Source organism: Cokeromyces recurvatus (genome assembly GCF_025118155.1).
Source record: "Cokeromyces recurvatus strain NRRL 2243 chromosome Unknown BX663scaffold_54, whole genome shotgun sequence".
NCBI classification, from domain to species: Eukaryota; Fungi; Mucoromycota; class Mucoromycetes; order Mucorales; family Mucoraceae; genus Cokeromyces; species Cokeromyces recurvatus.
In genome coordinates, this window is record NW_026251440.1 from 96016 (window position 1) to 111475 (window position 15460).

At 31.3% G+C, this 15460-nt stretch overlaps 5 protein-coding genes across 5 annotated transcripts; 3 read left to right on the top strand and 2 right to left on the bottom strand.

The window, feature by feature from the left end:
* Positions 1–2589: 2589 nt before the first annotated feature.
* On the top strand, positions 2590–5493 carry BX663DRAFT_527894 (P-loop containing nucleoside triphosphate hydrolase protein). Its single transcript, XM_051530105.1, has 4 exons — positions 2590–3605; positions 3688–4486; positions 4563–4664; positions 4719–5493. The coding sequence occupies exons 1-4, from the start codon at positions 2909–2911 to the stop codon at positions 5323–5325; spliced, it is 2205 nt and encodes a 734-aa protein (XP_051377568.1). The 5' UTR covers positions 2590–2908; the 3' UTR covers positions 5326–5493.
* Positions 5494–6054: 561 nt separating this feature from the next.
* On the top strand, positions 6055–6707 carry BX663DRAFT_527896 (uncharacterized protein). The gene is made up of 2 exons (XM_051530106.1): positions 6055–6197; positions 6280–6707. The coding sequence occupies exon 2, from the start codon at positions 6327–6329 to the stop codon at positions 6555–6557; it is 231 nt and encodes a 76-aa protein (XP_051377569.1). The 5' UTR covers positions 6055–6197; positions 6280–6326; the 3' UTR covers positions 6558–6707.
* A 285-nt stretch (positions 6708–6992) lies between these two features.
* Positions 6993–7474, top strand: BX663DRAFT_527897 (uncharacterized protein). Its single transcript, XM_051530107.1, has one exon. It carries the CDS (start codon positions 7091–7093, stop codon positions 7280–7282), a length of 192 nt encoding a protein of 63 aa, XP_051377570.1. The 5' UTR covers positions 6993–7090; the 3' UTR covers positions 7283–7474.
* A 2464-nt stretch (positions 7475–9938) lies between these two features.
* Positions 9939–10457, bottom strand: BX663DRAFT_444794 (uncharacterized protein; the record flags this gene model as incomplete). The annotated part of the gene is made up of 1 exon (XM_051523645.1): positions 9939–10457. One exon carries the CDS (start codon positions 10455–10457, stop codon positions 9939–9941), a length of 519 nt encoding a protein of 172 aa, XP_051377571.1.
* Positions 10458–12683: 2226 nt separating this feature from the next.
* On the bottom strand, positions 12684–13469 carry BX663DRAFT_527912 (uncharacterized protein). The gene has a single exon (XM_051530108.1). The coding sequence runs from the start codon at positions 13233–13235 to the stop codon at positions 12945–12947; it is 291 nt and encodes a 96-aa protein (XP_051377572.1). The 5' UTR covers positions 13236–13469; the 3' UTR covers positions 12684–12944.
* Positions 13470–15460: the final 1991 nt, after the last annotated feature.

Sequence of the window (15460 nt, forward strand, 5' to 3'; positions counted from 1 at the left end):
TGTGATATTATTTTCAATCCTTTGATTTGCATCATATCTTTGTTGTATATTCCGGTTCTAAACATAACTAAAGGTACTTTCTTTTTGTGTATTTCGTAACTCCTAAGGCTATTAGTCAAAGGCGTCAAATAAAAGTTAAAAAATACAAACAATTTAAGTCATTGTCTTGAATTTTACTCAAATTAATTTCTGCTCTTTCGTTTTTGTCTATTTCGTAAAATTCAAACAGGCACTCTAAATGAGTAAATAGATAAGCAGCGTGATATAAATACTTTTTCAAAGCTTACTGTTTTTATTGTAGCTATTTTGGTTTATATACCTGTTATTGAGCTGCCCCTGTCAAACTGTATATCCTTAAGCTTTTTCATTATAACTAAGCACTTGGTAGATCCCGTCAGATGTTAGTACTCCTTAGACTTGCAAAATTTTATATCATAACAGCTACTTCTGATATTTGCCCTAAAAATAGGCTTAAAGTTAAGATTAAGATTGGTTGTGATCGGCTCATATTCTTCGCTGATTTCATTGATAATATAATCATCAAGTGAAAAATCAGAATAAACAACAACAACAACAACTAGATAACCATTGGATCAGATTATACTCTTGCATCTAATCAGTAAGATATCTGAATAGTTAACATAGTTCAAGTTCAATATTTTGCATCTTTGGAAATTTTATTCTTACTTAAATTTTAACCCCAATTGCTTTGAATTTGAATACTTTATCAAAAAGAAACACTTAGTTCGAATATTCACTTGGTCAAAATTCATTTGGTAAAAATAATCACTCAGTGCATTAATGGAAATGATTGCAGAACATTAATGAAAATAAAAGAAAGGAAATACAATGTACAATTTTGACAATAGCAAATCACGAAGATTATAAGACTTACTGTCTTCATGTTATTTTTTCCCGATCGGCTAGTATATGGAAGAAGGAAGGGTACAATTTTACCCGGAATCTATGAGAGATCTTAACAATACCCAGAAGTTTATTCTTAATTTTATGAGTGGACAGAGCCGTCTACTTTCTCTCTTATTTCCTTTTCACTCGCGTTATCGGTCATTTTTTTTTTAGGGCAAACTAGTGAACCTTCTCATATAAGCTGATAGCAGCACTTTTTAATGATTTTTAACAGCGTTTCATATTTTGTACTCTATGCATATATAATTATTAGTGTTCTTATTTTAATTTTTCTTAGAGATTAGTGTACCACAAACATGCTATGTAACTTGTAATATGGATACGACGTTAATTTATGCTCAAATAGTTCAACTACATAGTTTGTATACGTAATCGATTGATCCATGAAAGCTTATGCCGTTCATCAATAGTATCTTATATATCTCTTGGATCTATTTTTTTTTCTGAAATAATTCCAGGTTTCTTGAAGGCCATCAATCCGATTTTAACTGTTAATTGACTTTTTAACAGTAAACAATTGTCATACAGTTTACCAAAATTGTATCTAGGATAATAGTTTATAAATAATTTTGCCTTAAATACAATTTGTTGAATATAGTTACTAGCAATGATAATCTTTAATTTTAGTAAGCTTTTATATTGATAATGATTATAAGTGCCAAAAGGGGCCTTGGTTGTCTTGAACGTATATTGTAAGCAAAGATTTCTGTTCGTCACTTCTTGCTTTGTTTAAGCATGGAATAGAGAATCCTTTGATCTTGCTGAATTATGGTTTATTTGATTGCGTTTTTTTCATTTTGATTTGCTGTCAATATCCTGATTTTGTCTTTTTGTAGCCCCCCATTTTTTTTGTTTTATACTTTGTTTTATACTATTTTTTTGTTTTTGATGTTAACACTTTGTTTCTTACACTTTTTACTCACTCCAACTATATTATAATTAGAAATGAATTAATTAAAAGCCACGATTAATTGATTCAGTGTTATGTAATAGACACTTGTAATACTGCTTCGTATACTGACCATTTGATCTACAGCCAATAAATTATGCTTCTAAAATTACTATATGGATATGTGTGGTTTAGATAAAATGCTTCCAATCACTTACTAGCAAAGGGGTCGTCTAAAGATAATAAATTAATTGTTTTTTACTCCTTATTTTCATTTTTTTGTGCATTATCCCTATCAAATATGAAAGACAAAATAAAAGGGATCAATAATAATTAAGTATGCATATAGTATTAGACTATCCTGTATATGGAGCACTGTTAAAGTAGCACTACAACATCAAAAAACACATTACAGACTGATAAACTTATTTAAAATTAAATCAGATATCGGTATAAATAGTACAGTTCCTTTTTTCCCTCAGGGAATTAACATTCTGAAAGAATACATCTTGAGAAAACCTATCTACAATCTTAATACTATTCCTTCTCATAATGTGTGTTTTATTTATTCAAAAAGAATGAAAGCAAAAATACTGTTATTTTTTTTTACGGTAAGAATGAAATAACAACCATCTCTAATTGGACTTGTTTCTCTAACTACTTTTACTACGCGTATTATCTAAAGTGAAATAGATCCATTCCAAAAAAGGATAACCAAATTCTAATTTGTAAAAAAAAAAAAAGGTACTGCGGTTTCATTCGTTTGTATTTTTTTTTTTTTTTCATTGCTTTTTTTATTAAAATATTATTTTTCCTTCTCTTTTTTTCTTTGTAATTGTTGTTATGACTATGCTTACGAAGCCAAGACAAATCATTGATCCTAAACCTGTTAGAACATCTACACGTAATAGAAAAGTTAGAGTAAAGATACCCTTACATGTAGATAGTAGTAGCGATGAAGACGATGAGATCAATATAGAAAGCGATAGTGATGAGGACGAAGAATTTCAACTAAAAAAGAAAATAATAAAAAAACAACAATTAACAAAGAAAAGACCTATTAGTGATAGTGATGATAATGATTCTGATTACATGAGTGATCAAGAAGATCATGTTCACAAAAAAACTAGAACAGTATTAAAATCTATTTCTAATCCTTCTATTCGCAAGCTACCTTTACCACTTTCACGAGTCAATAAAAATTACGATGCAAAAGCTGTTTTAAGTCGAAAATTTAAAGTACCTTCTATGATACCTAAATCAACAGATGGCAAGCCAGCACCTATTTTACCACAGTCCAATGAATTTGGTGAAAAAAAGACATTAGGTATTCGAAGAAGGGCAGGCCATATGATGAGAGCACTTTATGATCATACAGCTGAAGATGCTATAGTTCTCTGGGATCCTGACAACCAGCCTATTCAAGAAGAGATAAAGATTACAACCGATAAACCTAAAAAGAAGGGTAAATCATTAGCTGAAATTCTAGGTCTTAAAAAAGAAGAAAGGAAGCTTGGACATGTTGTAGTTGATCCTGCTTTAGGTAGAGTACTTCGACCACATCAGATAGAGGGTGTCAAGTTCTTATACCAATGTACTACTGGTAAAGTTTATCCTGATGCCTATGGTTGTATTATGGCAGATGAAATGGGATTAGGCAAAACTCTTCAATGTATTACACTTGTTTGGACATTACTTCAACAGTCAGAAGAAATCGGTAAACCCACTGTTCAAAAGGCAATCATTACATGTCCTTCAAGTCTTGTTAAAAACTGGGCAAATGAATTTGGTAATATATATTTTATATCTCTAAAAAAACAAAAACAATGGCATTTAATTGTTATCATATTTTAATTATTATCTTTATATAGTTAAATGGCTTGGTGCAACTCGTGTTCAACCTTTAACAGTGGATAATGGAGGAAGTAAAGAAAAAATTGCATCTGTCAAAAGATGGGGAGCAAGTCAAGGCAAGAATTCAATCCTTATCATTTCCTATGAAAGTTTAAGAGCCTATACAAAATACTTGCAAAAATGTCAAATTGGTATTTTGTTATGTGATGAAGGACATCGATTGAAAAATCGAGATTCAAAACTTTTTCAAGAATTGAACAGTTTACAAGTGCAAAGGAGAGTAATTCTTTCGGGCACACCTATCCAAAATGATTTAAGTGAATACTATGCTCTATTAGACTTTGCCAATCCTGGCTTATTAGGAACACCAAATGAATTTAGACGTAACTATGAAAACCCTATCTTAAGAGGTAGAGATGCTGATGCTTCTGAAAAGGAAAGGGAAATTAGTGATGAAAAAGTAGCCGAATTTTGGAATATTGTGTCCAAATTTACAATTCGAAGAACAAATGATATCTTGACAAAATATTTACCAACTAAATATGAGCATGTTGTCTTTTGCAAGTTAGCTCCTCTACAAGAAGCATTATATAATATCTTCATAACGTCGTCAGAAATTAAAAATTTGTTGAAAGGCCAAGGATGTCAAGCATTAAAAAATATTACCTTTTTAAAGAAATTATGTAATCATCCTAATTTATTGAATCTTCCAGAAGATTTAGAGGGAAGTAAAGCTGTTTTACCATCTAATTATACAAATGGTAACAATGGTAAGATTGATCCTTCCTTCTCGGGTAAATTTATGGTGCTTGCACGGTAAAGTATACATATATAAAAACAAGATAGTTACATATTACTTATCGCCCTCCCCCCCCTTTTTTTTTCTATACAGTATGCTTGCAAAGATTAAGAAGGAAACTAAAGATAAAATTGTTCTTATTAGTAATTATACACAAACTTTAGATTTATTTGAAACCTATTGTAAACAGAATCAGTAAGTAGCAGAATAATAACATAATAGTATATATATTTATATAATTACTATTAGATATGGTGTACTTCGTTTGGATGGTTCAATGAATATTACAAAACGACAAAAGCTTGTAGATCAATTCAATAATCCTGAAGGAGAAGAATTTGTATTTCTTTTGAGTAGTAAAGCAGGTGGTTGTGGTTTGAACTTAATTGGTGCTAATCGTCTTGTATTATTTGATCCTGATTGGAACCCTGCAGCAGATCAACAAGCTTTAGCACGTGTCTGGAGAGATGGGCAAAAGAAGGATTGTTTTATTTATCGTTTTATTGCCACAGGTACAATTGAAGAAAAGATCTTTCAACGTCAATCTCATAAACAATCACTGTCAAATTGTGTTGTTGATGAAGCTGATATGGAAAGACATTTCTCTGTAGCTGATATGCGACAACTTTTTACATTACATACTAAAAGTGATAGTGAGACACATGATACATTTAAATGCAAGCGCTGTATTCAAGGTAAGCAGCATACGCCTGCAGAAACTATGAGTTATGGTGATTCTAGTACATGGAATCACTATGATAAAGATTTACGACGTTTACCAGATCCTATCCTGATTTCAGAAGCACAAAAAGGAATTGTTTCTTATGTATTTCAATATATTTCTCATATGAAATAATTATATCACTTATATATCTGCTGTTAATAATTTGTATATATAAAGCAACACACATAATCATTACTTACATATAATAATATCGCACACTTAATATTATAAAAAAGCATAAAATAAATAAAAAATGTACAGAAAGAAAAGCCAGGGATATAGTTTTATCCTATAGTGTATATAATAATAAGGACTGAATAAAAATACGCTTTCATATTGATAACATAATGACTTATTCATTAAAGTCTTACATTGTGTCTGTAATGATGTAGGCTTCAATCCTTTACCAAACTTATCAATAGAAATGAAATCACTACTTTGACAGCTGCAAAAAATATTCATTGTAAAATATTTCATTAGCTTTTATGATTATTATTCCTTGACTCCTTTATTACTTGTGAACAATAATAAGCATACTTCATTCATACAGGATATCAACTCATTGCTCTTTTCTGAAAGAGGGGCTTTTTATATTAGGTCTAAATCTTCAACAGTAATCCATATGCTATGCTTCTACAGCAATAGACATAAAACCACCTTGTGATATATTTTCTACTTCAATTGTGAGTTGATCTGTAATATTTTCAATCTTTACGTCGTTATTATGAATAGCGGTTTCAAGTCAAGCAATTGATTAACTTACCCATACTCATCACAACACAATTTACTAGTGTTATCATCAGTATACTATAAATTAATAGTTAAATACTAGAATATACATTAAATGAATCTTTCTTTATTTTATATATTTGTCTTGATTTCTTTCTTTCTTTTTTTTGAACTTTCTCCTTTGTTTTCTTTTCTCTCTTCTTTCTTCGTTTTTACCTTTTGTTTCTTAAGAACATTTTTCTTTGCCTGATCACCTTTGAACTAATCTAAATAATCTAATAACTTTTGTTATTGTGTGCTCATGCAGGCCAAAAATTTATACATAAAAAAATTTTTTTTTTCTTTTTCATTCCTTACATTCTGCTATGATAATTAAAAGTTAATATAGTGATTTCAAATTAATTATGCCTGCTGAATACTCAAAAGCATTCTTCATTGAGTACCCTGCCCATCAATGGGCATTTCAAAAGTATTTTGAATTAACTCATAATGGCATAAATAATTTGAAAAACTATAAATTGCTATTGCGACATTATTTAAATGATGGTGGTTGGATTAGCGGTTTAGAATCTGTGCCATCGCAGATTAAAGACGATGTATCTTCCTTGAAAACTGAAAAAATGATAATAATATAATTACATATAATATAAAATGTTTTTCATGTGATGTATTAACCTGTCTGGCATCTAAAGTCAACCAAGGAAGGGTCATGAGTTAATGCTTCTTTATTATTTTAGTCTTGAAGTACATAACATCATTCGATGTGACTTGGTAGTTTCAGGTCGTCCACACATGGATAAAACCATGTATCAAGAACATGTTAAAAATCACGAAAAAGTAAGCCTTCCTCTATCAAAGGTTTGTCTTCCTTATTTGAATAAAGTGATTGGCAGTGTAAGTGTTATCTGTAAACTTTTTGATAACATAATTTCGCAACTAATTCATAAATGGACACTATAGAAAGACTTAAAGACTTTTAAAGAAGCACAATTAACGATGGAGTTTTTACAGAACCTATTCAGAGCATAGTAAATGTCACATTCTTACTTGTATGCTGATCAATACTATAACAAACATTTAAACAACTTAAAGTTTAGGGTTCTGTTGAACAGGGTTAGATATTAAGAATGATAAACCTGTTTACAATTCATTATTTGTTCATCCTTTTATGAAAGTCACATCAGACGCAGTTGTAGCAGATATGGATAACTGTAGAGCTGATTTCCGGCCAGGTGTAGTTACGTTAAAGGCTATGTCGAATCAACTGAAAGCTCTTCATTTCTTCAAAGATGATAGTTGCAGTTACCAAGCTGATGAAGTTATCAGTCTTTATGGAACAAAAAATCTTGGAGTTGTCTAGTTGGAAACATCACGGCACTCTGGATCTGGATTTATTAACAGATCAAAGTAAAGCTTTAATTACCACAAAGGTCTATTCGTAAGCCTTGCAATGTTGAAGAACTTCGCAGACGAATTTTCTTTAAGGGAGCTTCGAACTTTCTCCAAAATAAAAGTATTTTTTATACATGCCATAGGTAAGAAGCAATTACTTGTGTGATGGAATGTAAATAAAAGATAAAAGATAAAATAGAAAGAGAGAAAGGGAACAAAAGGAAGTATAGTTTGAGACTGTTTTTATTCAATAAAAAATAAAGAAGGTTAAAAGAAAGTTAAAGAAGAAGTTAAAGATTATTTTGTGTCTAAACAACTGCTTGTATTTATATTAATGAATCCTGAATCAAAGAAATAAAAATAACCATCAAAGAACATGAGTCATGAAACAGTGTTAGTATTCGGATATACGTCTTGTTGATTCAAGAGACTGATCTATGGATTATCTATTTGGTGTTATAATGATCTGATCAAGTTTTAAATAAAAATTTACTGTTTGATCTGAGTATATGTTCCTTATATCTATTTTATTGGCTCAAAGGCGACCTGAATCCTTTATCAAGATTATAAAAATAAATATTTATAAATGACACGATATATTATTTAGTTGACACATTTAGATGAGTAGATGTCGATAAGTTTTATATTATTCACAAGATGTCATATACAGAGTTTTATTTTATATTCAGACTTATAGTTTATCCTTTACTATGTAATTCACCTATTATAATATTACTTATACTTATATCGAGAGCTTGTACTATAACAAAATCGTCTATTTATTAAGTAAAGTACTATATAGTATATACTAGCAGAAAGACAGGAGTCTCCTCTTTTTTATGGCACTTATAGCATATATTCATTATATAGTGTTTTTATTTGAAAAAATAATTTTAAAAGTTATATGTATAAAAATTTAATGCAAATAGTTTATTGAAAAATGAAATGAACAACGTACCTTTTATGTTTAGTACTTGATAGCACCACCTTATGCTTTAATTACTGCTTCAACACGTCTTGGCATACTTTCTATGTGTTTTAAGCATAATTCGGCTGTAACTTTATGGTACCAAACATCAGCAACTCGCTCCCATAACTCATCCATGTTTTTTAGTGGCCTATCATAGGCAGCAAGCCTGCACTTCAAATAAAACCAAGGGTTTTCAATTGGATTTAGATCAGGTGAGTATGATGGCCATTCAAGGACATTTATTTTATTTCTTTTGAACCAATTTCTTGTATATTTGGATGTATGCTTCTGATCATTGTCTTGTTGAAGGATCACATCTTTCTTACAAAGGCCATAATCCTTGAGCGTCTCCATAAAGTCACCTTTTAATATTTCACAATATAATTGCGAGTCCATCCCGCCCTCAATCTTGGCAATAAAACCAGGACCATGTTGCGTGAAACAACTCCATAACATTAAGCTTCTTCTCCCACCTTTGTACTTAAAGTTGATATTATGGTCATTTAGAGGTTCACTCTTTTTAGCCCATATCTATTGCTTTCCATCTGAACCCAAACGATTAATTTTTGTTTCGTCACTAAAGATGACCTTTTTCCAATCCTCAACCGTCCAGTTTCTATGAGCTTTGGCCTATTTTAGACGATTTCGTCTACGCTCATTCGTCAATGGTAATGCAGATTTCTTAATCTTCGAATCAAAGTCGGACGATTTTTAGAATTTGCGTATAATTTGCGCAGAAATATCATACCCTTGACCATGTAAGTTCCGGGCAGCGTTCACTGTAGTGATAAAATGACCAGTATAAAAAGATTGCGCAATCAATCTTCCAAGTAACGGGCTAATCTTCTTTGGTCTACCTTCTTTTACGTTAATCTTAATTTGATTTTCTTTGGCAATTCTGCCAATTGTCCTAATTGACATACCCATTGCCTTAGAAATATCCCTATAAGACTCCTTAGCATTAAGTTTTGCTAAAATATCCAATTTTTTATCATAAGGAATTGGTCTCATTCTAATGTATGTGATGATCTATGTGTTAATGGGAATGATGCACAAATGCTGTTTAGATTAGTAATGAATTTGAGAGAAAAACGATATTAAATAGGAAATAAACCTTTTTGTTAATTCAATAATAATATGAAATATAACTTAAAATAAAAAAAAATGGTGTTTTTGTAAAAAAAAAAAAAAAAAAAAAAAAAAAAAAATAGATAAAGAAAAAAATTATCATGCAGCAAAATGGCTAAATCGTATAAAAGGACATGATCGTTGTCGAAATAAACATTCATGGATGTAAATGAGACTAAGAAGCTATAAAAATAATGTAAATTTTGTCAACTTTCCATTAAAAATACTTTTATTAATGTATCTTTATTCATTTATGTTGTGCATTAAGGAAAGCTAAAAATCATAAAACATTGCCACACTTTTGTGAGTCATTGTAAATAAGGATCCATTTTGTATAATTTTAAAAAGAGGGTTTTTTTTGAAAAAAAGAATTGAACAAAGTTTTCATAGACTTTTTATTTTTTCTTATATTTTTCTTTTACCTTATTTTTCTTCTTAATCAACACATCCATTACTGGATATTATAATTGCTATCACAAGCAATGAAAAAGTCATGTTATGTAATGATGGACTATAATAAAATTCTTTATTTAAATTTTCTATTATAATGACATCGTAGACTCTCACAAGTATTGAATTGTTTAATTGACTCAATATTTTCTAGATGTCCTTTTCTGAAGCATTCTTTCCAATTGATTCTACTTGCGTTTTTGAAACGTTGGACAAAGTCATATAATTCTGCATCATGCACTTCGTCGTCAAGTTCTACAGTGCTTGGCTGTCTTCTTTTATTCAGATAAACCAAAGGAGGAGTTTCATCAATCGGTGTTGTTTCGATTGCTTCACAATATTTCCTTTTCTGTCGTTGCAAGAATTCCAAAGTATCATCCACATAGCTTAATGACTTTTTTCTTGATGCTGCATCTCCTTTTTCCAGGTATTTTTTTATCTTGCGTAATTGGATTTCACTAATACTACAAATTTTGTTTATAGCTTCCAATTTCTCAGCTTCTTCTCCAACTAACTGATCAAGATTATCATGCGCAATTGAGTACAATAACTTAACAAAAGAATCATTCTTTCCATACACTATGGCGGAAATCATGGTAAATGAGGAAAAATTGGTAGAAAAGCTACCAATTTTTTTTGAACCAGCCAACCACATTTAAGGAAGGGTGCATCCCAGATGGCTAGCAATGGTGAGATGTTTTTTAAATCCCTAGAATTAAGCCTAGAAGCAACTAGGTGAATAGTAAAAGGTATATAGATTATTTTTATATGTTTGGGTGTCTTTTTGTTCCCTTCATTTAAGCCATGAACTTCATTTTAGAATTATGATTTTTAATTTTTTTACGAAAAAAAAAAAAATTGGCAACAGATACCAAATTGGTATTTTAGCTACCATATTTCAGCGCTTGAATTTCTGTCAGAGCTAAAACGGGCTTCTAATTTTTTAATTGAATTTTTTTTTCTTTTCAACAAACAAGCTTTGAGCTAATTTTTTTATTTTATTTGGAGCTTAATGGTTTAAATTAAAGAAATGTTACCAACTGTTGTGCGAAGATTAATGTCGAAAACAAAGTACGGGGATATAACATAAAACTGGTTATCGACTCCAGGGTATTGTACAAGACCAGCTTGCCTATCGATGTCATAAACACTGATAACAGCGTATTTTGGGTATATAATAGAAGTATTGCCAGTTTGTTCTTCTATTGGCTTGCTTCGCTTTACTAGAGGGACAGATGAGTCATGCGAAGCTGTGGTATGTTGACTCATGACTTCAATGAACGCGAGAAATTGTACATTCGATTGTGAAAGCTCATGCTTGAAACAGAATAGAACAGAACCAACAAACCAACGTTTCCTTCTTCTAAAATAATATGTTTGGTAAATAAGAATTTATAGTTGTTTTAGTTTTTTTTAAATTTACGCGTTATCTAAACATGAAAACATAATGTACTGATTCCCTCTACTGGTTTCTTTTTTTAATCGCCTGTACATACAAGATGAATATACAGTTGAAGAAACCAAAAGGTGGGATGCAAGGGTTATAGAAGTGCTGGGTATATTAATGAGGAGTCTTTGATTATTTAAGCGAGTATAGAATCTCTTTATAGCTTTGACAATTTTCTTGCCGGGTATACCTTCCACCAATTGATCGTCATTCAGCTCAGAAATCGGGATGAAAGGCTCCCATAATTGTGGACCATTAGCATCATCGGGTATATTCATGTAGCTGGTATCGGTATATTGTCTGGGTTGAATCAGATTAGCTAGTTCGGCAATGTTTAAAACGCGGTTGACATGATTGTGGATTGCCAGTCTTTCAATGATGTTACTTGCGTTTTTTCCGCCTTCACGTTTCGACTTGATCAGCTTTGAAAAAACCCCAATCGATCGCTCCATTGACCTTGTTGAATACGCTCGAAAAGGGCCTTGCTTTTTTATCATGAAAGGTATATGAGCTAGGTAATGTTGTACTGGTCTGAATACGCTGCGCGATACATGTTTATGGTTGACCTGTTGAAGGAAGTAGTTATGCCAGTTGTTAATGTGCCTAGTGCAGAAGGGGTTACTAATCAGTTTGTGTAATATTATGGAATTTGAATCTTACCCATCCTCTCACTGATCAACTCATCAGTTAGATTCCATTGAAGGGCCAAAGAGCAACCTTTCACTAGCGATAATACAGCTTTTTGGACTGTTCTGTTGGGTAAGTATGGCGTAACTAAAGTTGGAATAATATAGAGCAGAAAGTCCAGCCAATCCACAGCACAATTCCTTCGGTTTTTGCAACAACATTGTCAAAACTGCCTTGAAATGAGGTAGGGATATATTGTCTTGACTCTGTTATGCTTTTTCCAATGTTTACAAGGCTTCTTTTGGGTATAAAAAAGGGTAGTTCTCCACCACCTTTGTGCCATCCTGTCGGGTATAAAAAAAGACAGCGTTTTGACTTGGATTAAGATCAACGGTATTCATGTCGTACATTTGTTTGCTGATGCCTCTTGCGATCAAATAGAGCTCATCCAAGCCAAAGAAAGGAGAACCAGAAAAGCCATTTAGCGTACTAAAGACACTTGGTTGATGGATAGATCTGGCCTATAAACAAAGTAGTAAGTAAACATGATGGTAATAAGCATGAAGTTTTTTTTTTTTTTTTTTTTTATGGAACTTACTGGATTGCCGCGCAAAAAATTATCGATTGGCCTTAATGGGGCGCTGGTATCTTCAAAATGCATTCCATGGTATCGGTTATCTGGGGATCTTCCTTTCGTTTCACATATTCTGCAGCCATACAAACTGTTATGTGAGCCTAGATGCGCCATGTCTGCCACAGCTGGAATATCTTCCGAACAAATCAACAAATGGACTTTCGCTCTGCAAACTTCATTCTGATTCTTCTTTACAATTAGCCCATATTCAGACAGATCTTTCAATTCATCAACAATTGACTTTAAAAATGAATCTAAATCTGCTGGCTTTCTACTTCCTGGGAGAATAGCTAACTGCAGTAAGTACTCATTGGTGTATCTAAAATACAATAAAAACTTTGTGTAAGATAGAATTAATCTTATAAAAATAGATGTCACATGTACCTGATGGAAGGATCGAAATTGAAAATGATTACATGAATAATTGTGTAAGAGCTTTTGCCTTTATGTCGATTTACAAAACCATCGGTAAAAAGCCCAATTGCAATATCATCTGGATTGGAAAACAAGCCTTTGCGAACAAGATCTTTATAGCACTCTCCATCAAATACATCGCTTACTACACCTGGAACAACCTCCCTGCTTGCGCGATATTGGAGAAGCTGTCTAGTGTTGGAATTTGCTAGCATCTGGGCTAAAAGATCGCCAATTGACATGAGTTTCATTGTTGATCTTGGAACTAGATTACTGCTGTCTTTGTAGCGTGCTCCCTGACAATGGGGACATAACTGTTCGTCTTCAAGTAAACCGAAAAGCTTACAACCGTTTTTACATACTTCATACTTGTGCGCTTTTACAGAGGACTTTGATTGTAGTAGATTGTCAACAACATCACCGTGTAAGATTTGGGCATTAGATTATATTTAGTTCAATGAAGAGCATTAGCGACAGGAACCGTAGTGAGTAGCTATGCTTTTTTTATTACTATTATTCATGATTTTGTTACCTAAACTAAGCTTTCGTAGTCTCTAATTACAGAGTTGACAAAGCGGACAAATTCTTTATCAGCATCTCTTGATATTTGGTGCTTTGTTACAAGACGAGACAAGTGGATGCTCATTAATTCAGTCTTTGTGAAGCTGTTTTCATCAATGTCTCTACTTCCACAGCTATATACGTGTGCCCGGCCTTCATTGTTAATAAACTCGCAGCTACATTGGTATGGAATTTGTAACTTTCGCCATTCAAATCAAGATCATTAAGGTCACCTATCAGCAATGAGACAAGTTATTTCACATTGTAAAGTAATGTATAATGCTATATATATGAAGGGATGTATTTACTTAAATTATTTTCTTCAACTATTTCACTATATGAAACTTCTGCGATTGGGTCCTCATTGATGGTGGAAACTGGCCTGGTATTGTGGATTCTTTTGTGATTTTGAAATTGTCGGTAAGTGTTAAAGGAACTTGTACACCTATCACACTCATATACGGCAGGAGTAGTTCTTGCTGTGATGGAACGTAAATAAAAAATAAAAGAGAAAATAGAAGAGAGAGAAAAGGAACAAAAGGAAGTATAGTTTGAGACTGTTTTTTATTCAATTAAAAATAAAGAAGGTTAAAAGAAAGTTAAAGAAAAAAGTTTTTTGTGTCTAAACAACTGCTTGTATTTATATTAATGAATCCTAAATCAAAGAAATAGAAATAACTATAAAAAAAAGGATAAATCATGAGGCAGTGTTAGAATTCAGATATACAATGTGTTGATTCAAGCTATCGATTCATATGAATTATCTATTGCGTGTTATAATGATCTGATTGAGGCTTTAAATAAAAACTTTATTGTTTAATCTGAGTATATGTCCCTGATATCTTTTATGTTTTATTTTATTGGATCAAAGAGGACCTGAATCCTTTGTCAAGGTTATAAAAATAAATATTTAGAAATGATATGATGTCTTATAATTGATACATCTAGACAATTGGATGTCAATAAGTTTTATATTATTTACAAGATGTTATATACAGAGGTTTATTTCATATTCAGGCTTATATTTTATCCTGTATTATGTAATTCATCTATTATAATATTACTTATACTTATATCCAGAGCTTGTTTTATAACAAATATGTCTAGTTGCAACAATACCAATTATTTATGAGTTACTATCATTATCATTGTATAAGATCCTACTACTTAGCAATAATCAATATTATCAATGTATATATGATGTGTATTACTTATGAACAATTATGTAATTGAATGCACCAGCCATAATCTTGTTTGAGTTATGTATATAATTATTATTATTGCTCGACCATTGTAACAATGACTATTGTTAAAACTGAGTGTAGAATGAATATTTTAATATGAAGTTCAATATATTAGTTTTATATGAATAACCTATTTATTATATAATAGATGATGGTTTATTTCTATTAAGTTAGATATAAAGACGACTACAATAATTATATTGATATTATCAATAATATAAACAATTTCAGACAAATGAGGAGCTATAACTATCTCTATAATAAATATTAACACTTATAAAAAGTAAATGTAAATAAGAGTGAAAAAGAGTAAATTTAAACAATTATTGAAGCAATTATGTGAGACACTGTATTACCTTTTATGTACAAATAAATTGAAGAACAGCAGATACATTTATAATCGCCGACAATACACAAAAGGAAATAAAGCATATAGAAACAGTTGTATATAGAAGAAACTTCAAAATGAAACGAATTTAAGCAATATATTAATAAGCAAACAAAATGCAATACATACCATAGCACATACATCTAAGAAACCATTGGAAAAATATTCCTAAAAAGGAAACCGCGGAGTTTATAAAAATCACATTTTCGCACTCCGCCCCAAATTTAACTTAATATAGAAGGAAGGAAGGAAGGAAGGAAGGTAGAAGAAGAAGAAGAAGAAG